Source organism: Sturnira hondurensis, unplaced genomic scaffold (genome assembly GCF_014824575.4).
Source record: "Sturnira hondurensis isolate 20B ecotype Veracruz unplaced genomic scaffold, ASM1482457v3 Scaffold0014384, whole genome shotgun sequence".
Taxonomy (NCBI): Eukaryota; Metazoa; Chordata; class Mammalia; order Chiroptera; family Phyllostomidae; genus Sturnira; species Sturnira hondurensis.
The window spans coordinates 42410747-42436830 of NW_028087015.1; the positions used below are offsets into that span (position 1 = coordinate 42410747).

At 46.2% G+C, this 26084-nt stretch overlaps 1 protein-coding gene and 1 long non-coding RNA gene across 4 annotated transcripts in view; one reads left to right on the forward strand and one right to left on the reverse strand.

The window, feature by feature from the left end:
* GHR (growth hormone receptor) overlaps positions 1 to 26084 on the forward strand; it is a 218056-nt gene that overhangs the window by 186207 nt on the left and 5765 nt on the right. For all 3 annotated transcript variants that reach the window (XM_037063239.1, XM_037063241.1, XM_037063240.1), the window contains 5 exons: positions 6232 to 6361; positions 12715 to 12899; positions 17195 to 17373; positions 23171 to 23336; positions 25298 to 25388. In XM_037063239.1, coding sequence (XP_036919134.1) covers positions 6232 to 6361; positions 12715 to 12899; positions 17195 to 17373; positions 23171 to 23336; positions 25298 to 25388 — 751 coding nt within the window. The remainder of the gene's footprint in view (positions 1 to 6231; positions 6362 to 12714; positions 12900 to 17194; positions 17374 to 23170; positions 23337 to 25297; positions 25389 to 26084) is intronic.
* LOC118998819 (uncharacterized) lies at positions 4737 to 20822 on the reverse strand. The gene is made up of 3 exons (XR_005068957.1): positions 20658 to 20822; positions 4877 to 4881; positions 4737 to 4748 (listed from the first exon to the last, which is right to left on the reverse strand). It is a non-coding gene; the product is annotated as an uncharacterized LOC118998819 (long non-coding RNA).

A 26084-nucleotide genomic window follows, 5' to 3' on the forward strand; every position in this document is an offset into this window, starting at 1 on the left:
CCTGTCCCCGAGATCCAGAGCAGGCTGCTGCAGCTGGTGAATCCTTATTTGGTGTGTTTTTCACAGGACTCAGCAGTTGTGGGGCCTTTCAACGTGCTGTTTGCTTAAGGATTCATTGTCCTAATCTAACAGGAGCTCATTGTTCCAATTCAGCGGTCCTTAACCCTGCTGCATACTAGGGTCCCCTAGGGCATTTTAAAAAGTTCCAAGCATCAGCATAGTCTTTTTTTTTTACTCAGTATGTTGAAAATCATGTTACTTTTTAAAGACATAATTAACATATAGCACTGTGTAAGGCATTGTCCAGTCTAATTAAATGAAGTCTCTGGAAGGTACTGTAGTTAGTCCCAGATCCCCGGGGGACTCGAATGTGCACCGGGAGCTGAGGGCATCTGGTCCACTCAGAAAGGGCCCTCCTTGCCGGTCAGGTCCTGGTGTCCATGTCTGCGCATGCGCATCACCGGTGATCCTGTTAGGACGCACCCTCTGACTCAGCAGGTTCTGAGGGTGAGGAAGCCTCGCCTGGGGAACGGATGTGGCCCAGAGGGCGTTTGGGGTGCGGTCGCAGGAAACTGGGTCAAGTTCATCACCTGTCCTCACTCCTCCATACCACGTCTTCTGATTTCCTGAAGCATTTACCTTTAAGCGAACTGCTTCCCCTTGTCGGCTGCCTCTTGTGTGCACGTGTGTTGTCTGCTGGACCAGGTTACAGCTCCTCAAAGGCGGCGTCGACCTGTCACGTGGTGTCTGTAATTCCCAGGGCGCCCAAAGGGTCTTACCCCTAATAGGGGCCGCACAAGGAAAGGCTTCTTGATGAATGGAAACACCGGGTGTGAGATGTGAAAGTCTCTAAAAAAATCCAAAGGACTGAAAAATTGGAGGTGTTTTCCTTTGATCAGTGGAAAAAATGTTTAGACAGACACTGAGGAGAGGAGATGGGGGGATTTGGGTTTTTATGTTATCTTTTTTTTGCTCTGGGTGGAATGGTTGGATGGACTATTGGTGAGAGAACCAGCACTCAGATTCCAGCTCAGTGCTCTTCCCGTTTAGTGTGCTTTTTCGGAAAAGGTCAAGGCCGAGAGGCCTGTACAGCTTCTGCCTCTATGCCAGAGTGCCAGGTGACCGGGGACGGCATCAAGCAGCCTTCTGAATGTCCCGGAGAACCTGGCAGGGCGCAGTGTCTGCCCGAGTTTCTCAGTCTCCTCCCGGGTGCGCTTCTTCATAGACTTGTGGTGTTCTTTTCGAATTGTCTCTCGGGAACCACAGGAAGGATCTTTGCTTGGGATTCTTTACCTTTTAACACCGATACATAGTAAGAGAGCAGCACACCCCAGTTATCTAGACCTTAGCCGTTGAAGGCTGTGACCATCTGGAGCACAGCCACAGAGAGGCACTCTGCACAGGGGGGGCCACGGCTGGCGGGATCCCACCCCCTGCACTTCAGGTGGCCCAGCGAGCACCGACGGACGTACCACTCCGTAAACATGGGGAATGAGGATGGATTTGGCCGTGTCCCCCAATTGCACTTCCTGGTGAGCGACAGTAAGTAAATCATTCGTTGAGCATCACAGCCAGCTGTGAGAATGGCAATAGCAGCAAACACTTCTGTGATGCTTCCTCTGCGTGAGGCACTGCCCTAAGAGCTTTGCCTCTGTGGCTCACTTACTCTTCCCAATAACCATGTGAGGTACTATTATTACCCCATTTCACAGGTAACGACACTGAAGAGGTCGCATGTGTCGGCCAAGGTTACGCAGATTGTGAGTGATGGAGGTGGGGTTGGAACCAGGAGTCTAGTTCCAGAACCTGTGCTCTTGGTCACTACCCAGTGTTCCCAGGTTATTTCCTGGTCACTTTTGTCAGTTGTCAAGGCAACTCTCAAGATGAGGAACTGTTATTATTTTTAATACATTGTGTCATTCCAGGGAAGGGACTACTTGTGAATTAAATGAAGCCCAAGTGAGAGCATGACTATCACTAGCAAAGCAGAGAAGCTACTTAGCGTAAGGGCAAGAAGAGGCCAGCCTCCCCCGCCAGCCCTAGGCCCGCTTCCACGGAATTCCACATAACAATCCCTGATCCCTATGCAGAGCCATTGAAAAGATCATGTGACATTGGACAGAATTTTTTAATGATGTAAAAAATCTTAAAATATACTTTGGGAAAAATAATTTCAACAGTGAGATTCGGGTACCTGGAAAACCCAGTGCTGCGGAGCATCTCATAATGTGCCAGGCGTGTGAGGTGTTCCTGCCTCGCGTTGAGGGCGCTGTGTGTACCATCTTCAGCTTTCTGACAGGCGGGAGAGCTTTGGGTGCCATGGTTTTCAAACCAAAAATGGTGACCCATCGGCAGATCCATTTCCCGGATTGTGAGCTGCATCGCTTAGAAACTGAGAGAGAATAGATCACAGTTCATTGCAGGCATTAAGAGTCCGTATGTTTTGCGATATTTTATTTTTAGACATATCACATAAATGAACACGTGCACACCAGGTTGTGGTTTCTTCCCGGGCGGCACCCTCCAACTTTGAAAGTTACTAGTGCGGTAGCTGAGATGAGGCTCTGAAGCAGGCAGCCCGGTTGGCATCAGGGCAGCCTGGTTGGCATTGGTGCACCCCGGTGAACTCAGGCAAGTTATTTTCCTTCCGTACCTCGGTATTCCCATCTCTACAGTGGCAAGAATAGCAGTGCCTGCCTCGTTCCGTGGTTGTATGAGTTAAAGGAGTTGGTACGTATCATGTGCGGACAGCTCCTGGCATGTGGTCAGACTCTCCCGAAGTCGTAGCTACCATTGCTGCCTTGTTCTCCCTTACCTGGCCATTGCCTGAGACGGGGACTCGGAAAATCAGCTGCGCATAGTGCAGGGACCTCTTTCCGAGACAACAGACTTACAATTTCACGTTTTCTCCCACCAAACCTTCCGGGATCATGAATGTTCTGTTCTATCCTGTTGCTTTACCCAATTACAGGGGCTATGTACTAAGATGCTTTTCACTCCCTGATACATTGAGGCTACTCAGTCACCCAGAGTTTTCACAGGAAGCCTGAGCAGGCGAAGTGGACCAACGGGCGAGATCACCACCTCTTGTGTACTGTTTGTGGGAGGCACAGGGCGGTGTCTCCACCCTGAGCTGGGGCCCGTGTGCTCCTGCCGTCTTCAAGATGTAGGGAAGCCACGGCAACCTGCAGCGTTTCCTTGCCCTGGCTTGCATTCACAGTGACCACTTGACTGAGGGGCAACTGAGCCTGCTGTGGCCGCTCTCCCAAACCCACCCCTGAGTGACTGGCTGCAAGCGCAGATTTCTTAGCAGAACCCAGATCTGCCAAAAAGTGCCCCCTTCATCTTCACGCACCTATCGCCTCGTACTCTGGTCTGATCTTATCCGTTCTTTCCTTGTCTAGGATTAAACTCATGTTTCAAGTTCATTTATTCTCCAGAATTGTTTTTCTTAGGATATCCCTATAAGATGTAATTCTTAATCGTGTTAAGAATTATTGTTTCATTTTCTTCCTTCCCTCTTCGTTTGTCCACTGCTGCTCAGCTGCTGGCGTTGAGTCACTCTCTAGTCGAGGGCAGAGGGCGACGTTTTTTCTTTAAGCCCCTCCCCCACACGGGGGGACTGCAGGTGTGCAGAGCTGCTGACAACAGGTGGTCCGAGAGTCTTCCCTCTGGGGGCAGGTGGCTGCTGGTGCCACCAGGCTCCACCGGGGCTCTGCAGGTCAGCCATTCCTCCCACCTTCCCCTCCCCCTTCACCTGCTCCTGTTCTTCCTTCTGTGCTAACCAGTGGCTTCTGGGAGACCGAGGCCAGAGAGAGCCAGAGCCAGGACTACCACACAAATCTCTCAATTTATAATACTCTGTACTTTCTCTTTCTCTTTTAATTTTATTTTTCAATTACCATTGACATTCAGTATTATTTTGTATTAGTTTCAGGGGTACAGCACCAGAGGTTAGACAATCAAATACTTTAGAACGTGTACCCCCGATACTTCTGGGCCCCACCTGGCACCACACATAGTCATCACAATAATAGCATTGACCCAGTTTCCCAGGCTGCCCCTCCGATGACCATGACCGCTCTGAAACTGCCAACCTGTACTTCTCAGTCCCTTCCCCTTGTCCCCCAGCCCCCCAGCCCCTTCCCTCTGAGCACCTTCCCTTCTTACCTTCCCTGTGGAAGAATCATTAGCATGTGACGTATTCTCTCCTCAGACCTGCAGGCATTAAAATAGTTGTGCTTTAAATATGTTTTACTAATCACTGGTTTCCTGGAAGAACCAAAAAATAGCCCTTTCAGTGCTTCAGCTCATTAAAAAAAGGAACTCATCCAGGTCCTCTGTGCGCGATCAGTGCTGCCTAATGAAGCACACACAATTTCCACCGTACCCGTGTACCCATCTGTAAGAGCGCACGCCAGCTCCTGCCCGGTGGGTTCTAGGAGGCATCCTTCTGTGCTGAGCAGCCAGACTGGGCTGCCTGCCTGCCCCTGGTACCAAGGCAGTCCCCACCCATGTCCCACACTGTTACAAATGCCTTGGTTCATACACGAGGGGGGATATTTCGGCAATGGTATGAACGTGGAATTTTATTGAGGCAATGATTCTCCCACTCTCGATGCATGCTCCCAGGGCAAAGGACCCATCTGCAGCCCAGGGTTTCCTGCAGATGTGCGTCTCGTGGGCGGACGGTGCAGGGTACTCAGTGTCTAACATCAGGACATGCTTTCTGAACCTGGGCTTCTTTGCTGTGTCAGTCTGGCTGTGGGTGGAAGGAAGAGGGGCCCATTCCCCAACCTGGTCATCTCAGTGGCCCTGCTTGGGGTCCCACCTCCCTCAGTGCCCACTGGAATGGAATCTCCCCCAGGACCAGGACGGTATCTGGTTCTCTTCCTGCACTGTTCTCAGGACTGACCTAGCACCATGTGGAAGTTTTAATAAGTGTTTGCTGAGTGGATGGCTGAAAGATGGATTTGTTTAGAAGGCTTATAGCTTTACATTCCTTAGGAGGTTGTTGACAGAGGAAACAGAGCCATGTTTGGTTCAGAACACCAGATATGTAGCCGGAACTTGGAGGCAGGAACTTTTAAGTGTTTGTTTGTATACTATTTTTAAACCAAGTTTTGAAGTATTTATAAAGATACTTTAAGATTGAGAGCCTCCCTAGTGCCCAAGCCTGAGAGTTTTAGGTCAGAAAACAAATACATTAAGTTTACAGTTGACCTGAAGACTAATCAGATAAGGAGCAAAAAAAAGGAAAGAAACTTACCATTACCAAAATGAGCATGGGTGAATTTGACATGTGAAAATCGGTGTGCCCCAGACTTGTCTCCCACACTCGTCCCAGACTTGTCCATAGCTGCAGACATCACGGATGCAGAGGGTTTGGGCTGATACCGTAACCTATAGGGGGCATTTGCCACTTCCCAAAATAGAACCAATGACTATGTGTGCATCATTGTTTAGTGCCAACATCTGTTTAATGAGTTTACTGGCTGAATCTTTTAAAAGAATGCAAACATAGTGGCTTTTTATTTAAAAATTTATAAAAAGATAAGAGGCCCTGTTGTGGGTGCTGTGGCCCACCTGATGTCAATGCAGCCAACGTGGTAGGCAGTTGTCACCATTGCACCTGGCTGGGCACACTTCAGATGCCTGCCTTGGTTTCTCAGTAGTCAGGTGAGGACTTAGCCCACATGCAGGTGCAGCCCAGAAGTTCATGGGCATTAATACCCACCAGCAGGGCATCCTTCAGCCAGTGGGCGATGGGAGTTGGTAGATAAGACACACTCTACGCAGGACCTCAGAGGGGCTTCTCTGGGGCCCCAGAGGGCCACTGTGATAACCAGCTGAACAGCATACATGTTATTAACTGTACTCCCTCCCCTTCCTCAACCTTTACCCTTTACCCCTTACCCCTCATTTCTAGGTCCTGGGGTCACCTTCCAGGTAAACGACCTGCTCCCAAATCCTCAACCCCCCCCCCAGTTATTGTTCCTTAAATAGGCTCTAAAGAATAATGTTTGAGATCAAGACAAAGCACTTTGTCCCTGGAATCAAGGGCTGGCAGAGAAAGAACTGACCAGCCAGCCACAAGCTCTGAAACTGTGATTTAGGAAAATAGCATTTCTAGAACAAGTGCTTTTTCTCTAGCACTTTAAATATGAGTCTCATGAAGGCCATATGTTACCCCCCGGATCTCATGCCTTGCCTTTTCCCTTTATTCTGCAGATTCTTCTGAAAAGCCTAAACTCACCAAGTGCCGTTCACCCGAACTAGAGACTTTTTCATGCCACTGGACAGATGGGGGCCATCGCGGCTCCGAGAGCCCAGGACTCACGCAACTGTTCTATATTAGAAGGTGCGGCCCCTGCCTTTCTGATCTTTGTCTCCTAGACCCTCTGACTGAGGTGTGCTAGTCCCGTGCAGCAGTAGGAACGGATGGCCTACGTGGATCCATGCATTGATTCATTCAAAAAATATTAAGGAGGAGGCCCTTGCTCTCTGTGTTGGGTACTATTTTAGGGACCAAGGTACAGCGGTGATTACAAAAAGATGAGGTCCCTGGTCTCACAGAGAATCATCTTCAATGAGGGAAGACAGACATTAAAAAATTAAAAAGTAAAATGTCAGCTGGTAATGTGGTTCATCAAAAAAAGTTAAGCCAGAAAGAGGATAGTGTGTCAGCACTCTGTGTGAATACGTGTGTATGCATGAAAGTGTCTGAGGGTCAGTGTATGGAAGTCTGAGTGCATGAGTGTGTGAAGAGTGAGTGTGTGTACAGGGAGTTTGGTGATATTTCACACGAGAAAGTCATAGGAGGCCTCTTTTACGTGGTACCTCAGGGCAGTGACAGCATGAACTGCAAGAGGCCATGAGAGTGTCTGGGGAAGGTGCAAGTGCAAAGGCCCTGAGGCCGACTTGGCAGGTTGCAGAAAGCAGGCGGCCAGTGCCATGGTGCAGGGCGGCACAGGGGAGTGCTCTGAGAAGGGGTGGGAGAGTTGGCCAGGCCAGACTGGGATGGACCTGTAGGCTGCGGGTGGGCTTTGAATGTCCCTTTGTCTGTAGTGGGAAGTCATAGGGGTTTTTTGAAAAGATGTACATTTTCCGGTTCGATTGCCAGTCAGGACATATGCTTGGGTTGCAGGCCAGGTTGCCAGTAGGGAGTGCACAAGAAGCAACCATGCATTGAAAAGATGTATGTTTTAAAAGACTCAGTTTGGTTTCTACATAGAAAATAGACTGCATTCCTGTTAAATTAAATAGTTCAATAACGGACTATAGTACTTTTCTATCCATTTTACCAGCAGTCCTTCAATATAACAGGGAAAGAGTGAAGCAAAGATCTCTTAGTATAGTCAGCACCCAAGCCTTTTATTTCACCCAACATTATTTCCATGTCTTTACTTTACATGTTGTGCCTTTGGGCTTTTTTAAAATCTGGGACTTACACACTATATGGTCTCCTTTTTTCTTCCCAAACCCCAAGGAAGGCCTGAGCAAGATACAGAGTCAGCACAGACCCTTTCTTCTAGGCTGGTGGTGTTGAGCGGTCCCCAGGTGATGCTGTCCACCCCGTACGGGAGCGGGAGAGGGACGGATGATACAGCGATCAGTAAAGGACACGCACTCAGGGCCGACAAACCTGCGTTTGGGCCTGGCTCTGACATCACTCACGGAGCCGATGAGCCCGTCTGTCCACAACTCAGCTGCCTCATTTGCAAAATGGAGCTAATGGACCTTGCCTGGTGGCCTCCAGTGAAGATTTATTAGCTGACACGTGAAAATCACTTAGCATAGTGCTTAGCACACAGTAAATACACAATCCATGGCAACTGCCTCTTTTATTATTGGTAGTACAATAATAATGTAAAATAATAATGATGTAAAATTTCAGTTCAGGGCTACAAAACTGATTTTGAGTCTTTATATCCTATAAGAACATCTTTCATGCAGAGCTGGGTGCTTGATTGGCAAATAAGATATACTCGGAGTTCACCACCAGGACTGGCCTTACCTGCCTTCCAGGTGTGAGATTGGTCTCTTGGCAGTTCCCCAAAGGGCACATAAGGATGAGACAGCTGGGTCCCAAATGCACGTGTGTGTGTGTGTGTGTGTGTGTGTGTGCACGCGCTGACACTGCAGAGAAGTAGGGTCAGTAGACAAAGCGGGTTTGTATTTTGGACAGGAAGCAAAAATGTTTGGTAACACTTTTGAGTGTCTGTTGATTGACTGTTAAATGGAGAACAGGATTACTGGGTTCAGTCCCCACATTAGGCTTCGGCACCCTAGAGCCAGCTCGGTCAAAACGGAGGGGGTGCCTGCCCAGGCCCAGCTGACGAAAAGCAACCCGAGTAACCACGGAGCTGGGCCCACTTTACAAAAATAGGTTTGTGCCTCCCTAGTATTCACCAAATTTAAACTGGGCAGAAAGATAAATCCCCAGGTGTGAAGCCATCACAGATCACATCTGTCCCCTACGCTGATGCTCCAGAGCCCCCGACCTTGGCCTCCGAGACTCCTCTGCCCGACCCAGGCCTTCAGCATCTCTGGTCCAAGCCCAGGCTCTTTGTCAACAGAGATGCCACTGGAAGCATGGCCAGGTGGGAGGAAATCTCGGACAGGTGCAAAAGGAGGTCATTAGTTTGGGCCTCAGGGGAAAAAACTGTCACCTTCTCAAACCCCCAAAGTACAGTCTCACAATTAGTGCCAATCTAAATTGGCTAAAATCAGCCTTTTGTGGGGTCATTTTTCCCCTATAAAATGTAATTAATTTGACTGTCTCCACCAAAACAGCACAAGCCCCTACCCAGTCTGTCTACGAAGGGCAGAAGCAGAGGGCTAGATGTGTCCTATCAGGACCAGACTGCCCCACGCAGTGCACGGATGTGTGCTAGACTTGACCTTGTGCACTTACACAGAAAGGACAATACCCATTTACTCTGTGACTTGTCACCATCTCTCAGAATTTGGTTCCCTGGCAGCTTCTGAAACCACAGAATTGTGACCCCCCCACCCACACACAAATAAAGTGATGACAGGATTTCATCCAGACCCAGAGCAATGGAGGGGCCTGGCTTGGTGATGAAGGGACAGGGTCACCTCAGCACCTCTGGCTGGCTGTCAACAGGACAGACCCAGAGGCAGCCACGTGCTGGGCTGGCACCACTCCCGGCCAGGTGAGCTGGAGGAGGGCAGCCCATTTGGACCAGTCTCTGTCCCCTGTGTTGGAGACTGGGCCACATTCAGCCTCTGTGCTTGGAGGGGTCTCGGCATGAATGCAAATCACAGGCACAGCAAATGCAGTTCCAGGAGCCTGTCGGAGATGCTGCGAACTCCACTCCTTGCCCGCAGATGCCTCGTTTTCAAAGCAAGTGGGTGTGCACCCAGTCCCTAAGGCTGTATCCCCCACGTCTGCCAGCCCCGCCACTCACCCCTCTCCACAAGTTATCCTGGCCTTTTAAAAAGAAGTTTCTTTTCCATGCCAGCTTGTGGGAGAAATTAGAAGGGACAGAGAACATTGTTACTTTGTTTTCTTTTTCTAAGGAAAAGGATATGTTTTAAACCTAAAGCACATGATTTGCATGTAATGAAAACAGTCACCCTTAAAACATAAATGATGTTTTATTTCCTTTTTTCCCCAATTGGTTACCTATCAATGGAAAGCATCTCTCCTGCCCTTTCTTCTGATTTTTGTTGCTCATCTCTAGTCCTCGCTCCTATTTCACGAGACAGACTGGGAGTGACCCAGAGCACTTACCTGGGGAATAAGAGGGGAGCATCTTATAGACACTCATCCCTGTGAAGGCAGGAGACAGAGTGTCTATTTCGTCAGTCCACTGGCTTTTGATAAATAAATGTTATATGTTTATTTAAAATGTAACATAAATAATGAGGGAGGAGTTGGGAATTGTGTTCTGAACTTGGCTCTTCCAGGTCCTTCCTACATCAGTGAGAGCTTTCTTCAGTCATTTGTTGTCTGAAGCTAATAGGAATCATCTAAACGGGTTTTTTTTTGTGGAGTCCCCATGGGGGACAGGGTATGACCTGCCAACACTGAGAAACTGAGAAACACACAGAGCTCACCTCTCTGGAACAAAGCGAGACCTGGTCAGCACTGGCCCACCTTTGATACAAACTTTAACACTATCAGCTGTGCTGAATACCTGTGCTGTGCCCTCCAGTATCATGTGAAAGCCACATTCCCTGGGCTGGCCTGTTAAACCATCCTCTGTAATGTACTCTTATTTACTTTGAGACTCAGGATAAAATAAAGCGTATTCAATGACCCGCCTATTCCTAACATTTTTAAATCTGTTTCCTACTGTAAGTGGACACACACACAATTTACCCTTGCTTCTCCTCTCTACCCACATTTTTTCCCATCAGGGAGGTATCTTCCTCTCATCCAGGGGTATGCGACTTAGATTTTATGAACCTTAGCCAGGATTTAATCAACACTTCCCTGCCTTGGCCCCTGGTGTTTCTGCCACTTGAATTTAAGTTTCTCCCAACAGCTGATGAACGGTTATCCCAAGGATCTCCCGATATTGCACAAGTTTCTTCCTGAGAAACAGCTGGAAAGAAGGTCATGTGTGTCTCCCCCTGGCCCCTGCCTTTCCCACAGTCCCCAGAGGGAGCTTACGTCGTCCCTGCCCTCCCCCGGGCGAGCCGGCCTGCCGGTCCCTGACCCGGGCCTGCACAGGGTCATTCCCACTGCCTGTTTCCTCCGACACAGGTTACCTGGCCTTACATCTCCTTGACTCATAAACCCTCTTCTCAAGCAGATCGCCTGGTGAATGATAAGCAAACAAGGAGTCACTCCACCCAGGCAGCAATTCTAATTTGAGAAGGCCTTCCCCAGTATCCCATGGCCTGCCGCTCCACTCACCACACTCGGACACATACTTCTTTACCTCAGTGTCTTTGGCCACTCTGTTCCTTCCTTTCCTTTTCCCTGTTGCCATCTGCTCAACTTCATGGATCCTTCAAGATCGCCAGAAACACCACCTCCACCTTGAATCCTTCCGTGAACCACCAGGACAATCCTTGCCCCTTCTGAACTCTTAGGGAGCATAATGAGCACCATCTGGAAGCACTTATTCACACTGCCTTATACTAGTTTCTCCATCATACCCCTAAGTCCAGAGTAATTCCTGACGCACGTGAATCCTTCGTAATGCCTAGCACAGGGTTTTATATGTAATTAATGCTTCCTAAATATCAACGGACTGCGTGCAGGAAACAAAAAAATCCTGAGATTGTAATTTCTGAGCCTTTTTCTAGCCCGAAGGTAGGAACCAAATCTTGACATCAATTGTATCTTCGCAGTGCTAATGCTGGATACACTGCTTACATGGCGCTTACAGAGCAGGCTCCCGAAGATGGCTTGCTGGATTCACCACTCAGACAGATGGGACTTGGCAGAGCCGTGTCACATTCTATCCCATGTTTGCTCTGTTTCTGCTCGGGGGTTGCAGGGGTGGGGTGCTTGAACTTGACTCAGAGTGCTGGATCTCTTGATTGCTCTGCATTTTTGTTCAGGTCCCCATGGCAACAGACCAGGGAACTGCCTTTCCCTAAACTCTGGCTTCCTTCCCCGGTGACCGTCCTGGCATCTCCTTTCCATTCAGCGCACACCCTGCTGTAGTTCAAAGTCACCTTCGCAGACGACACATTCTGTAGAGCAGGGCAGAGGCGAATAACTAGGGCGGGACGTCACTGTGGACACGCAGCTGGTCTGTTGAGCCCCGTGCTCCCCGGGTGTCCCTCTACCTGCCGGGATTCCTATTTGTTTTTATCTGATCCGAGATCCAGGAAGAGAGGAACTCGTTCTCTGTAGAAAAACCAAAAAGGAACTCGTAAGCAAGCGTGTTGATTCACTTCAGCCCATGCTTATTTTTTTATTTCTGTATCCTATAATTAAGTGTCCATGTCTAGCTACAAAATAGAAAAGAAAAATTCTTCCTGGGTTTGGTGAGAGTTTTGAATTTCTGGGTTCATGCCTTTCGTCTCTTACAGGGGTTGGGAAGGAAAGGCTGGGATTTCACATTTCATACATATCCCTGGGGTGTCCTGCATGTTTGAAACATTCTCCTGGCTCTTCATATAATTAAGGAAAAAAACAGAAGTGTGAGGAAGAGTTCGGGGTGTGAGGAAAATTCCCCCAAGCACAGGAAGCCTGTGGGGAGGCAGACACACCATACAGTGGTTCGGAGTAGGGTGGTGACCGACTTCCACCTCAAGGCCACCTGTACATCAGTGTCACTCAGCCTGGACACCAGCAGCGTGCCTTAGTCCCTCCCACCGTGAGCTGGAGGCTCACCTGGGTCTAGAGACTCACCACTCTGGGAACCTCTGCAGTTTGGGAGTTTACTGTCTGTCATTTTTAACAAAGGCCCTTGTTCAACCTCCCTAAGCCTCATTGGTAGAATGTGGATAATAGGGTGCCTACCAATGAGTCAAGTTCATTTAGGAGCCGGCCTGTCACACGCAGTCAGTGAGCAGGTGGTTCTCCAGTTGGCAGAAGTACCAGACAGCCCCGACTCGGTCTGCAGACCCTGACGGAACCCACAAACGTGAGACTTCCCCGGGCACATTTGCTCGTAAATGTCTGTGTTTCGGTTTATTGACTCTGACTGCCAAGCACCTCGCTTTGACTCCACCTATGGCCTGCTTTGGGGTGAGTTCATCCTTTTTTACCCTCCCCTTCAGGAACACGAAAGAATGGACTCAAGAATGGACTCAAGAATGGAAAGAATGCCCTGACTACGTCACTGCTGGAGAAAACAGCTGTTACTTTAACGCATCCTATACCTCCATCTGGACGCCCTACTGCATCAAGCTCACGAGCCGTGGTGGGACTGTGGACCAGAAGTGCTTCTCCGTTGAGGAAATAGGTAAATCACAGGTTTGTGTTTCCCTTGCCATGGCCTTAGAGGAACTAAGCGGGAAGTCTCAAGGCCCAGGTGTATTCGAGCAGGAAGCCTTTGTCATTGTGCCCGAGGGGCAGATGGAAGTCAGCTTGACAGGGCATGAGGGGGGCTGCTGAACAAGAGGCCAAGGGCAGGGGGACCTAAGTGGGCTCTAAGGAAAACAAATGTGGCGGTAAATGCCATAAAGAAAAGAGGGGGAGCCTGGTGCAGTCTTCCTGGGGGAGGTCTTCAAACTGGATTGTGTTCCTAAGTGCCACTGCAGGGGCAGACTCAGGGTGCCCCGAAGTGTCCTTCTCTTCTAATTATTTGGTGTGATTATTAGAGTCCTCACTACCGAAATATGTTGGCCTTGATCTCTATCAATGCTCTAATAGATGCTTAGGTTTCCTTTATCGCAAAGCACAATCACTCTGGGATTTTACATTTCCAAAACAGCCAAAATCAGTTCAAAGGCATGTTTATAAAATCTGAAGACAAGCGCTGGAGATAATCAGCTCAGTGAACTAAATGAAAGATCCAAACAGCTCATGCCTTGCCCAACATGTGGACGCAGAGGAAATGGAACAAAGGAAAACAGACAGCTATAATTGGAATGTTCATGTTTAAACCGTAATAGTATAAACAACTAAACAGAAAAAATCAAAGAGGGACTTCGAGTAGCTGGCACTGGTTCCTCACATCTACCCACAGAGGCTCAGTTGCTTCGTAGAGGAATTCCCTAGAGCTTCTCTCGGATGGGAGGTCCTTGTGTGTGGTTTTCCAGGCATCTGAGACTGAAAGAGACAGAAAGGGGCTAGAAGCTGCAGACGGGAGAAGTAGATCTGATAGCCTAACTTTGAGGGTGAAGACTGAGAAAACCGAACAAGTGCAAAAGAGAACCCCACTGCCTAGTTGAGAGATACTGTGGAGATATCCTGACACCTATGGGTGCAGCTGTTCAGTGACTCAATAAGTAATAGTAAGAATACTGGGTCAAGACCCAGGTTCTGAGCCTGTCTCTGCCACCTGCCAGCCCCACTCCTGCACCTGGCTGTCACTGAGTGCCTGCCATGAGCCAGGCGCTGTTCTGCACTGTGTCCAGGTGTGGTGGCTGCAGGATGAGTAAGATACAGTCAAGTCGGGAGTCCTAGGTATTAATGAGTAATAGCAATAAGCAATAAATAATAAATAATTGTAGCAGATCTAGAAAAGAGGGCTGTTCCTGTCAATATGTGGCATTTGTAGCTTAGCTATTTTACAGATCACTCCAATTTCTTTTTAAAAATATATTTTATTAATCACACTATTATAGTTGTCCCAATATTTCCCCCTTTTCCCCCTTCCAACCAATACCCCCATTCCCTCCAGCAATCTTCCCCTTAGTTCATGTCCATGGGTCATGCATGTAAGTTCTTTGGCTTCTCTATTTCCTATACTGTTCTTAACATGCCTCTGTCTATATTGTGCCTACCAATTATGCTTCTTATTCCCTGTACTTTTCCCCCATTCTCCCCCTTCCCCCTTCCAACTGATAACCCTCCAAATGATCTCCATGTCTGTTTCTGTTCTGCTTGTTTGCTTAGTTTGTTTTTTAGATTCAGTTTTTGATGGATGTGAATTTACTGCCATTTTAATGTTCATAGTTTTGATCTTTTTCTTGTATAAGTCACTTTAATATTTCATATAATAATGGCTTGGTGATGATGAACTCCTTTAGTTTTATCTTGTCTGGAAAGCACTTAATCTCCCCTTTAAATGATAGCTTCGCTGCACAGAGTAATCTTGGTTACAGGTCCTTGCTTTTCATCACTTTGAATACTTCTTGCCAGTCTCTTCTAGCCTGCAAAATTTCTTTTGAGAAATCAGCTGACAGTCTTATGGGAAATCCCTTGTAGGTAACTCTCTGCTTTCCTCTTGCTGCTTTTAAGATTCTCTCTTTATCTTTAACTTTTAACCTTTAACCATAATTTTAATTGTGATGTGTCTTGGTGTGGTCTTCCTTGGGTCCATCTTGCTTGGAACTCTGTGCTTCTAGGACTTGTGTGTTTATTTCCTTCACCAAATTAGGAAAGTTTTTTTTTCATTATTTTTTCAAATAAGTTTTCAATCTCTTGCTCTTACTCTTCTCTTTCTGGTACCTCTATGATTTGGATATTAGTACATGTGAAGATGTCCCAGAGGTTCCTTAGCCTATTCTCACTTTTTAAATTCTTTTTTCTTCTCACTGTTCTGATTGAATGTTTTTTTCTTCTTTATGTTCCAAATCTTTGACTTGATTCTCAGCTTCATCCCCTCCACAGTTGGTTGCCTGTAGATTTTTCATTATTTCACTTAATGTAACCTTTGTTTCTGCCTGGGTCTTTTTTATGCTATGGAAGTACCCATTGAGTTCCTGGAGCAACCTGACAACCAGTGTTTTGAACTGTGCTACTGATAGGTCCCTTATCTCCATTTCATTGAGTTCTTTTTTCTGGAGTTTTGTTCTTTTCTTCCATTTGGGCTATATTTCTTTGTCTCTGCATTTTAGCAACCTCTCTGTGTTTGCTTCTATGTGTTAGTTAGAGCTGCTTTGATTCCCTGTCTTAGTAGTGTGGCCTATCATGGAAAAGCACAGCTGTAAGTTGTATAGGGTGGGGCCTTAGGTAATTGTCAGGGCAGGGCAACCTGCGTCACTGCTCTGTGGCTCTGTGTGGGGGAGAGCTCAGAGAGGGGACAATGCCAGTGCCTGACGTCTAGAGTTTTGCCCAGGAGGATGCCATCTCCTGGCACTTGCCCTAATGCCAGTCACCTCAATTTCTGCCATTGGTGCCCTTCCCACTAGTGCCTGGGTGCTGGAACCCTGGGCTGGGTGGTCCAGTCTGGGGCTGGGATCCCTTGCTCCCAAGGTATCCCTCCCAATTTTCATCCACCACAGGTGGACATGGGACCAAACATTCTGCAACTCCATGCCTCTCTCTGTGTCTCCGTGTCCCTGCCCCTGCTACCCATCTGGCTGAATGTGGCTTCTTTAGATCCTTGGTTGTCAGACTTTCACACAGCTTCATTTTCTGACATTTCTGGGTAATATTTGTTTTATAGTCTAGTTGTAATTTGTTGCTGCAGTTGTGCAAGGATTCGAGGCATGTTTACCTATGCCTCCATCTTGACCGGAAGTCAAATCATTCCAATTTCATTTCCCAGATGTAATCATGATGAGTCAAATTTGGACTGTCCCTGTTGTTTTTTAAGAAGTGGTACTCACTGTGATCACAGTGGTCAACAACATGCCCCTCCATAGTGTTTCGACTTCGGTTGACAGGAAGAGCTCCCCGGTTTGGCCCTGGATTTTAACAGCCAGTAAGGGCTCCTCACAGTGTGTATTTGTAGGCTTATCTCTGATCAACCCTGGGGACACAGACTTTGCCCCATTCCAGGTGACCTCCATATCATAGAAAAGAAAGTAAATTTTACTGTGCATTTGCATATAATTTTTAAAAACCTTAGTACTGAGACCAAACAGCAGTAATGTATTGGGAACTCCCTAAAATATAAATTTAGATACAGTTCCTAGCTTTGGAATCCATCTTTCTCTTCATCAGCCTTTGGGAAATTGTGGTCTTTGTGGTCAACAGTTGTACCTGGGAATGTAGGTAGATCAGCAGAAACCAAGCAGAACTCTATTGCCCATCACTCCCATGCAATTAAGTGAGAGAAAACCCTTTGAGAGAGAGCAGTGTGATGCCTCCCTTCTTAGGTCTGAAGATCCCATGTGGCTGAGAGGACACCAAGCCCAGGAGCAACTGCTGAGTGTGGGGAAGGACTGTGCCAGTAGCAGCACGGAAATGAGTGAGATGAGGTCCTTGCCCAGGTCATGAACAGCTTGGAAGACAAAAGATTTCTCTAGCCCTGGTTCCAAAATGGCCACATGTTTAACTGCCACAGGGCTGTCTGACTCTCTGTTCCTTAGTTAAAATGAATTCCTTGCTCAAGTCCCAGAGCATTCATTCTATCACAGCTGGAAGAAATGTAAAATGTAAGTGATCTTTAAGAAAAGTTATAGATCAGACTTTAGGCTCGAAAAGCAATTTTTGCAGGGGCTTTTTTAGAGGTAAACACAGATCATCCTTAAGTTAAAAAATGATACTCTCTTACAAAGTGAGAATATACTGATAGGAATATTAGAAGAAGAAAGAGTATGAGTGATAAAAATGTACAAAGTAATGTGGTCTCTTCGGAAGAAAGCCTTCCATTACTATGCAGCTGTGTGTCTCTGTGTACTAATTCTCGTTTGAAATGCACAGTACAACCAGACCCACCCACTGGCCTCAACTGGACTCTACTGAACATCAGTTTAACGGGCATTCATGCGGATATACAAGTGAGATGGGAACCACCATCCAACGCAGACGTTCAGAAAGGATGGATCGTCCTGGAGTACGAGCTGCAATACAAAGAAATAAATGAGACCCAATGGAAAATGGTAAGGTGTTGTGGCACGCCACACTTTAAATCTTCTCAATTGTCTTCTTTTTATTCTAACAGCCCTCTTGTCTGTGGACTTCCTTTGGACCTAGCACCATGTGCACACACGACGTGCTCCATCGTTTCTTATTTGAGGAAGTCTGATCAGTGGAAGATCGTCTTAGAGTTCTGTCCAGTCACAGACGCTTCCATTGGGGCTGACATGGGAGTGTCTGGAAGGAAAGGAAGACTTTCCCCTAGTCATCCTGGGTGTCCAGTTTAACTTTAGAACAAAACTGTGTACTTGAGCCACTTTGGGCTAAACATGGGAAGGGTTATGATCAAGGTCAACAGTGAGCTATGGCTAAATATTCTTCCATGATTTTAATTGCTACTGCTCACAAGACCTTCATTAAAATAAACTCTTAAGTGACTCTAGGAGGGAATTTGCCCTTTAGAGGTTTCGGGAAGCATATTTCGTCAAGTACACCCAGGGACAACTGCGCTGAGCGGTTTTGAAGTCTGTGAGGAGCATGGTACTGGCTGACCTCTGTCCTCCTCACTTCCTTGCCAAGTGCATGGGAACTGGGCACTGAGATAAATTCCACATGGCACACAACAAGAAGAAAAACAGGATTATCGCACCGCTCCCAATATAACAAATTCTAAATCAGTCTGACCACAGCCACAGCCCCGGCCAAGCCCAGCGGTTTCTGGCCAGGCATCACATCAGGCCCAGCAGCTGGCATGGCTTTGGAGACACCGGGCCCTGTCCACTCAGTGAACGGCTGAGAAAGAGGCTGATGCTGCCATTAGAGGAAAAGCTAAATTTGCAGCAGCTCCGAGCAGTACAATACTGGGCTTTGAGGCTCTGTGTGTGGCCTCATTTTAATTTAGATATCTATTCTGCAACTTGGTGTAGTAAAACAAACGCGTTTGGATGCTGAGTCAAACAAGGCATTCTAAATGCAAGCTAGTCACACGTTTCTGCAGCCAGCAGGTATTGGAATAACCACTGTGCACAAGGACTATGCCAGGTTCCTGAGGGTGGCTGTTCTCAAAATGTGAACCAGGGATCCCTGAGGGTCCCAAACACCCTGTCAGGGGATCTGCAAGGTCAAGGCTATTTTCATAGTAGTACTAAAATGTTACTTCCGTTCTTGACCATGTTGAGATTTGCCCTGATGGTACAAAAGCCACGATGGGGAAACTGAGGCCGCCTTGGCACAGACCGAGGTAGTAACACAGACTGGTACTGGCAGTCAACTGAATTCTTCACCTCTGAACATCACGGCAGGCAGGGGGGGGGGGTGGCGGTGGCGCAGAGCCAGTTTCACATAAGAGTGCCCTCGATGAAGCTGGGGAAATGACTGATCTTGTTACAGCTCAGCCTTTGTAACATTCAGCGCGACACGTGGCAAATCCACATAAAGCCCCGTGGGTGCTGAGGGTGGTCTTCAGAAAAAGCACTGAAACAGCAGGTTGCCCCCAGAACCCGCTGTGTTCTGCGTGGAGTACCAGGTGGCACACTAGTGTTGCCTGAAAGAACTACTGATACATGGTACTTCACGTTTGCATTGGCAAATGTTTAGCAAACATTGCTTGAAAAAAATTAAGCAAGCTTATTACTGTAAGAAAAACAATTGGTAGTATTTGTTGCCAGTGGAAAAAATGTGAACTTTCAAGGGAAAATTAGAATTTCGGAAAATTTGTGTAACTACACATTTGATGGCTTCCCTATCTTTGAAGACACCCCGTTGAGATCAGTGGTGATTCTATTAGCAAGTGATTCTTTTTATACTGCGTAATAAACGGTGCAGACATTTAGGAAATCTGCATAACTTGGTGAACCAGTCTTTTCCAAATGACCCATACACGATATAACCAAAATTGCACACAGGGAAATAATCCATTCGAGTACTAGATGGAGGAATGAAGGATTCTTTTTTTTTAAGATTTTATTTATTTATCTTTAGAGGGGAAGGAAAGGAGAGAGGGAGAGAAACATTAATACATGGTTGCTTCTCATGTGTTCCCTACTGGGAACTGGCCTGCAACCCAGGTATGTGCCCTGACTGGGAATCGAACCGTGATCCTCTGGTTCGCGGGCCCGTGCTCATCCACTGAACTACACCAGCCAGGGCAGAATGGAGGATTCTAATGTAACAGAGTCCACAAGATTCACTGATAGGTTTCAGATTCCACGTTGTAACTAACCTTTAAGAAAATACCACTTACTGAGTTTGAGTGTTGGTATTAAAAAACATCCACAATTATCTGAAAAAAACTAGGAAGATATCCTTCCTTTTCTCAATATGTATCTGTGTGAGGCCAGATTTTGTTCATACACTTCAACCAAAACAACACATCCTAATGGACTGAGTTCCGAAGCAGGTGTGAAAATACAGCCTTGTTCTACTAAGCCAGACATTAAAGAGATTCGCAAAAATGTAAAACAATGTCCCTCTTTTTTCTATAATTTTATTGTTTTGAAAAGCACAATAATTTTAATTAGAATGTTATCATAAATCAATTTATTTTAATTTTAAAGTTAGCATTTTTAATATTCTCAGTTTCAGTTTCTAATATAGAAAATAGCCATAGTATGTATAATCCAAATAAACCAAACCTTTATGATTCACAATCATTTTTAAGTGTCAAAGAGTCCTGACACTGAAATGTTTTGTCAACGGGAGAGACCTGGTTCTTCTTTCACGCACATGTAAAGAATTACAGATCAGCCAGTCTATTAGCATGCAATCAGTTTATTAGTGACCCATTCCCAGGGAAGAGAACAAGACTGGCTAGAGTCAGGGGTGAAAGGCAAAGTTTCAGGGCAAAGCGAGGTGACAAAAGTTAAGAGTCGCCAAAGACCAGGGTGGCAAGCCCCTGGGCAAGCCTGAGGCTGAGTGGCCAGAGGTCTGGTGGCCGAGAGCCAAGAGTACCCCAACCCCCCAGGAGAGAGAGTCCTTTGTTCTGAGGACGTACATGGTTGGTGGGATAGGAGAAAGAAAACTTACATATTGATTAAGGGGTAAGCGCGGTGCCCCCTCTCCTGGGGGAATGTGACTACCCAAACTCAGGTATGTGTGGGGGTCTGTTAGCCCGAATCCTTCTCTTGCTCCAGACTCCATTTGTTCATCTGGTTGTAAAACAAATACATGACAAGAGGCAGTTAATTAAAATTGGGGCACTTTCCAAAGTTATTTATGGGCTCTTTCTATAAGCACCAGAGACTCATAAAACAGTGACCAGGAGTAGACAATGAACCAAAGCTGTTTTGTGAGCTGCTTCTCTGGACACTGGGGACCCTCTCCCGCATTCCAGGCCCTGGGATGAAAGCGCAGTTTCAAGGCCTTCTCTCCCAGACAGTGGAAACGCTACCTAGGATTTCAAGGACTTCCCTTCTTTCTTGCTAACATACCGTTTCTTGTGATATTGGAACACCTGGTAATATTATCAGACCAGGCTCAGAACTACTCAGTTAGCGTGTGAGACATGTCTCCTTCCTCCTCCCTGCCTCGGTTTACTGTTTTTTGTACCTATGTGGTAAAAGGTGTTTCCTGGCAACCAGGATGCTAGATGCTGGCCAGTCACAGCCATGCAGCCTCAGGGCTCTTCCTAGGCTGTCTCCTGCCTCAGTTCAACAAGCTAGAAAAAGCAATATGTAAATCAGAACATTCCAGTTCATACATTTTCTGGGCATAGTTTCAAGCTTGAAAGACCCTGGCCTGTAGTGATGTCTCAGCCGAGACACAGGTATGTATGCGTCTCACGCCTGAGCCAGGTGCACAGGGGCGTGGGACTCACTCAGCTGACTGTGCATAGCTGCCTCCCCACGTGGCTCTGCAGTAGTCCTCACCGTGCCCTGCCCAAAGTCACATCAGATGGTCCACGGGGGTCAGTTCACGTTTACTGACCTTCTGTGAGTGCGTTATATGTTTATAGTCTTTATGAGTTTGGTCATTTGCAAGGGTCACAGAGTTGTCATGAATACCAAGGGCCTGTTCATAAGAAACAACCTCTCTCCGGAAGACCGTCGCCATATAACTGGCTATGAGAATAAGTGTCGTAAGCATAAAAAGAGAAGTTTGTAAGCAGAAGGGGGAAAGGCTAGTGTTCATTGCTTAGATCAGACTCATGTTACCATTTGGCAATATGTAATTTGGTGGTGTTGTGTCTTTTTTTAATTAAATACATTTTTAATATAAAAGTGATACTAATGACCATGTAGTTACTTACACTATTTACCTGCTAAGCCAAGTTAAGAATTCATGGTGTTTTCAGGACTTAATGGGTGGCATACAATTATCTACAGCATATAGTTATGTACTTGCTCTTCTGCCTTCCACCCAAAGACAACGAAGGCGTCGTTCGCTCCCAAAGACTTTGCGGCCTAATACAGACACCTGCGCAGGGAACACAAAGTCGTGCAGGATGGCAGTGTCCGGCAGGAGAGAATAGGGGAAAGTGCCAGGAAAGACTTCCTAGTGGTGCAGCAAACTCGAACTGCGGGCTGGCCAAGAGCAGGCACACAGGCAGGGGGCCGAGCTCAGCGTGCGGGTGTGGAGGGGTCAGCAAGGGTGGAGAGGGGCCTTGGGACCTGAGACTCCCTTCCTGCTTTTGTTATTAGTAAAAATCTGTAGAGAAATGACTTCGGTGACAATAACAGAGGAATTAGGGCTTTAGGAACAAAAACATGGGTTTTTAAAATATTTTAAGAAAAATAGTAAGTTTAATATTCTGAATTCTACCTTTAAAAAAGGCATTTTACACATGCAGATGTTCCATATATTAAGAGGCTCCTTTAAACAATGCAAAATTACCATCCCATGTACACACAGTGGCGGGGGGAGATACTTTCTGAGCAGAAACAAACTGAGGTGAGCGGAAAATTTGTTTTAGAAACTGAAGATCCAGCTTCTGACTTAGCAAAACACACTATGAGGTCTTATTTATGTGAAAGGCCAATGCCATGGGAAAAAGTGAGGGTTTCTAGTTTTTTATAAACAGGAACAAGGTGTTCTACCAGAAAACGTAGGAAAAGCACATGTTGACTACTGGGTTTGAATATTTGCCTTAAAGGAAAACCCCCTCATTAACTGGGTCCCCTTCTTTGATAGCACAGGTTTTGAAAGTCTCACAGACCTGCCCTTCCCCTGGAAGGTAAGAGAATATCCTGGCTGTAAAGGTTGTGGGACCACAGGACTCCGGTGATTTTTTTTTTTTTGGCAGATTTTGAGTAGCAAACAATTTTAAGGTGGCCTCTGAGGCTTCTAGAACAAGCAGATTATGTGTGTAGATGCTTCTAACAGTTATTTCAAAGTTTGGTTAAGACAACTATGGCTTTTCCTGGGACCCTTCCAATTATCTGGTCATATGTACAACCACCCAGAATTTCCGAAGAATGACTAGAATTTGTTTTGATGTGAAATACGTTTGTTTTTCCTGCTTTTGTGTCTTCACGCAAAATTGTAACACCCCTAAGGACAGGCGATATTTCTTTATAGTTCTGTTATTATTCCATAATAATTTATTATGCTTTGATCTTAGAATTTTGACATCCTAATTTAAAGGTATAACTGCATTTCTGTGGAAGTCCACCGAGTCTCTGGTTTGTACCAAAATGAGTTTGAGGCCTATTGTCCGTTGAACATATTTTCCCTGATCTTTCCCCTCCCCCAACTCCAGTACATTTGCAGACCTTACCTACTTTCCAGAATTCCCTTTGAGAACAGATGCAGGCACGCCTTTCGGAGTCTGTGGCCTTGAGCGTCCACTCTCTAACCACTAAGTGCACCGTTCTGTCTTGAAAGATGGACCCCGTGGCGTCGACATCCGTCCCCGTGTACTCGCTGCGCCTGGACAAAGAGTACGAAGTGCGCGTGCGGTCCCGGCAGCGAAACTCGGACAAGTACGGCGCGTTCAGTGAGGTGCTCTGCGTCACCCTTCCTCAGACCAGCCCCCTGCCGTGTGAAGAAGGTAAAAATAAAAGGTGCCCATGGCCGCCAACTCGGCTTTTCTCAGTGCGCAGGGATCCATTCCCTGCGCTGCGAGCACCGTGGCCAGATCGGGATGCACGTTAGCATCTAAGGGTGGGGTGAGGGACCCCAAGCCTGCTCTCTGCAACAGGCTTTTCCACGAAAAAGCGGGAGGATGACTTCGTGTTTGAATTATTTAATTCAGGAAGGGTCCTGGGGTGAAGTGTAAGTTATAGAGGGGTTACCTCTAGATACCAGCGTTTCAGGTGGTTCGTTCCTTTTGTGTCTCTGTAGTTCTAAAATGGTCTACAATGACTTGTTTGCATTTATATTCTGCATAAAATGTTTTTCACGTACACACTGAAAAGACCCTGTATCTATAAGGAGGGATGTGCTCTGGGGCTGTTAAGAGAAAGCTGGGGATTGAGTCAGCACAGGTAGTCAGAGGCAGGTGCTGGCAGGCTTTAGAAAGTTCAGGCGTGGCTTTCACCTGCCACAAGTAGCATGCCGGTTATGGTGACGGATGGCATGGGACGGCTGAAGTTCCTATATAAGAGAAGTAAAGTTTACTTCTCTTATAGTTAAAGTTTAAAGATAATTAAAGTTTAAAGATATGAAACCTGGGATTCGTAATAAAAGAATTAACGTGTTCAAATACAGAAACAAAGAAGGCTGCTTAACCGTGAATATTAAGGGTATAAAATATTTCCACTCCCACACGAGAATTGGCTGTAGTTCATCTCTGTGAAAGCCCGGAGGTTGCAAGGCCCCGTTAGGAGCTGAGGTTTGTTAGTGGAACGGTCACAAGCTACAGAGAAATGCAATTTATATTTCTGCATTTAGGTGCAGGTAGAATTCATCATACAAGATAATGCTTGAGTCAAAACGTCTGCAGCTCCATTTTTTTAAGCTCTACCTAACGCCTGTTATTGCAAACAATATGATACGATGAAATTCTGGTTTAAAAAATACACTTGACACACACCCTTTAATCTTACTGTGATGGCATTTAATTCACTTAACACAGTTTTTTTTTAACTGACTTTTCATGTTAAAAAAAAGAAGAAGGAAATGAAGTACCTGCTTTATATTATGTTCCTGGATATGTCATCGATGTAAAACTATAAATGCCACAAGAGACAAATGATGTTCTCTCCCCCACTGATTCTTTCTAATGCCCATAATATCTCCCTTGGGGATTTTAATACCTGAACCAGAAAATTAAAATAAGAAAAGAATATTACAATATAAAAACCTGCTTTTAATAAAGCGGCATTAAGCTAAATTTCACCTGTCCTTTTTCATTAAAACACGGTTCATCTCTGTCAGTGTGGTAAGAATACCCGGAACCAGCTGCAAGGCACTTGTTTTTAAGGAATAAGATAGAAGTTTTACGAACAGGTCCCCCAAAGTTTGCCACAGACCTGACTCAAATCTGCAGGCGGAAGCCCTCAGGGACCTTCTGTCCCGAGAGGTTTTCGAAGCTGTGAAATAATCGCTCTGCCTGTCTGAAAAGTCCCGGTCGTGAGTCAGATGTAAAAACTCTGCCCCCACCTCTTTGGTAGTTCCTCAGACTGGAGGATGAAGGAGCAGCCGCACACCTTTGTAAAGAAGGAGCCGAGGAGACACTGTTCGGGTGAAGAGGTGTGTGAACCAGCAGGACCTGGCTCCAGAACTGGAGTCTTTCGTGACATCCTCTGATCACATGAGGATGCTTACAGCAGATTTTTTTCCTTATAAATGTGGATTGCGCTTAAGCTTTATTTTGATTTTTTTCTAATGTAAAAGGATTTGAATATGTGTTCTCGGCACAGAGTATACTTCTCAATCGTTGCCTTCTGTTTTGGGTTGGTTATCAAGTAAAATCACGGCCTTCACCAGGTGAATACGAATGAGGCAATGTGAAATGTGAACGTCACTCTCCGTAACCCTGTGAGTGAGAAATTGTCTCATGTGTTTCAGATTTCCAGTTCCCGTGGTTCTTTCTTATCGTCTTTGGATTATTCGGGCTAACCGTGATACTACTTTTATTCATATTTTCTAAACAGCAAAGGTAGGTGTGAAATAATCTACCTTAATGTTTTTGCCAGTTGCTTAGATGTCCACATGTGGTTCCATTTGTTATTTGGCATTTTCTTCTGTGAAGCATAAGTGAAAATTTTAATTAATCCAGGAAAACGTTACCTCCAGTTATACATTTACCGCCTTACTGTGTCCATCAGAGAAAGCTCAGAAGTTTTCCTCCTGGCTGAGAGGTTGCATAGGACATTTGGAGGCTAGGGACTAGCTGCACAGCTTGTGCTGCACCTACGTAGGGAAGCTCTTTGCTCAGAGCTCCCTCCTCGCCCCTTCAAAGTCCTGACCAAGGTGACACATTTTTCCGGGACCCTCGGTAGCACCGCAACGTTGGCTGTTTGACACTGTCCTATGCACAAACAAATGGAACTGGCAAACTAAAGCTGCCCAGATAAATTAATCTAATAAAGCCTTTTTAGACTTCCTATGATGGCAATTTCAAGTAATTTCAAGTTTTGTTAAATTATTTGCATACTTACAATTTGCTATTTCAATTGCATTTGTCAACACAGCTAAAATTCTTTCAAAGTTTGAAGAGATTCCTTTCTATTTTCTTTTGGAGTTAAGAACTAAGATTCCAGGTATTATTCTGCCGCTGTTTTTGATCTTGTTTGAATCCCTTAACCAATCTGGACCACCGTGTTCTCGTGGGTACTGTGTTCGATTATGTAAC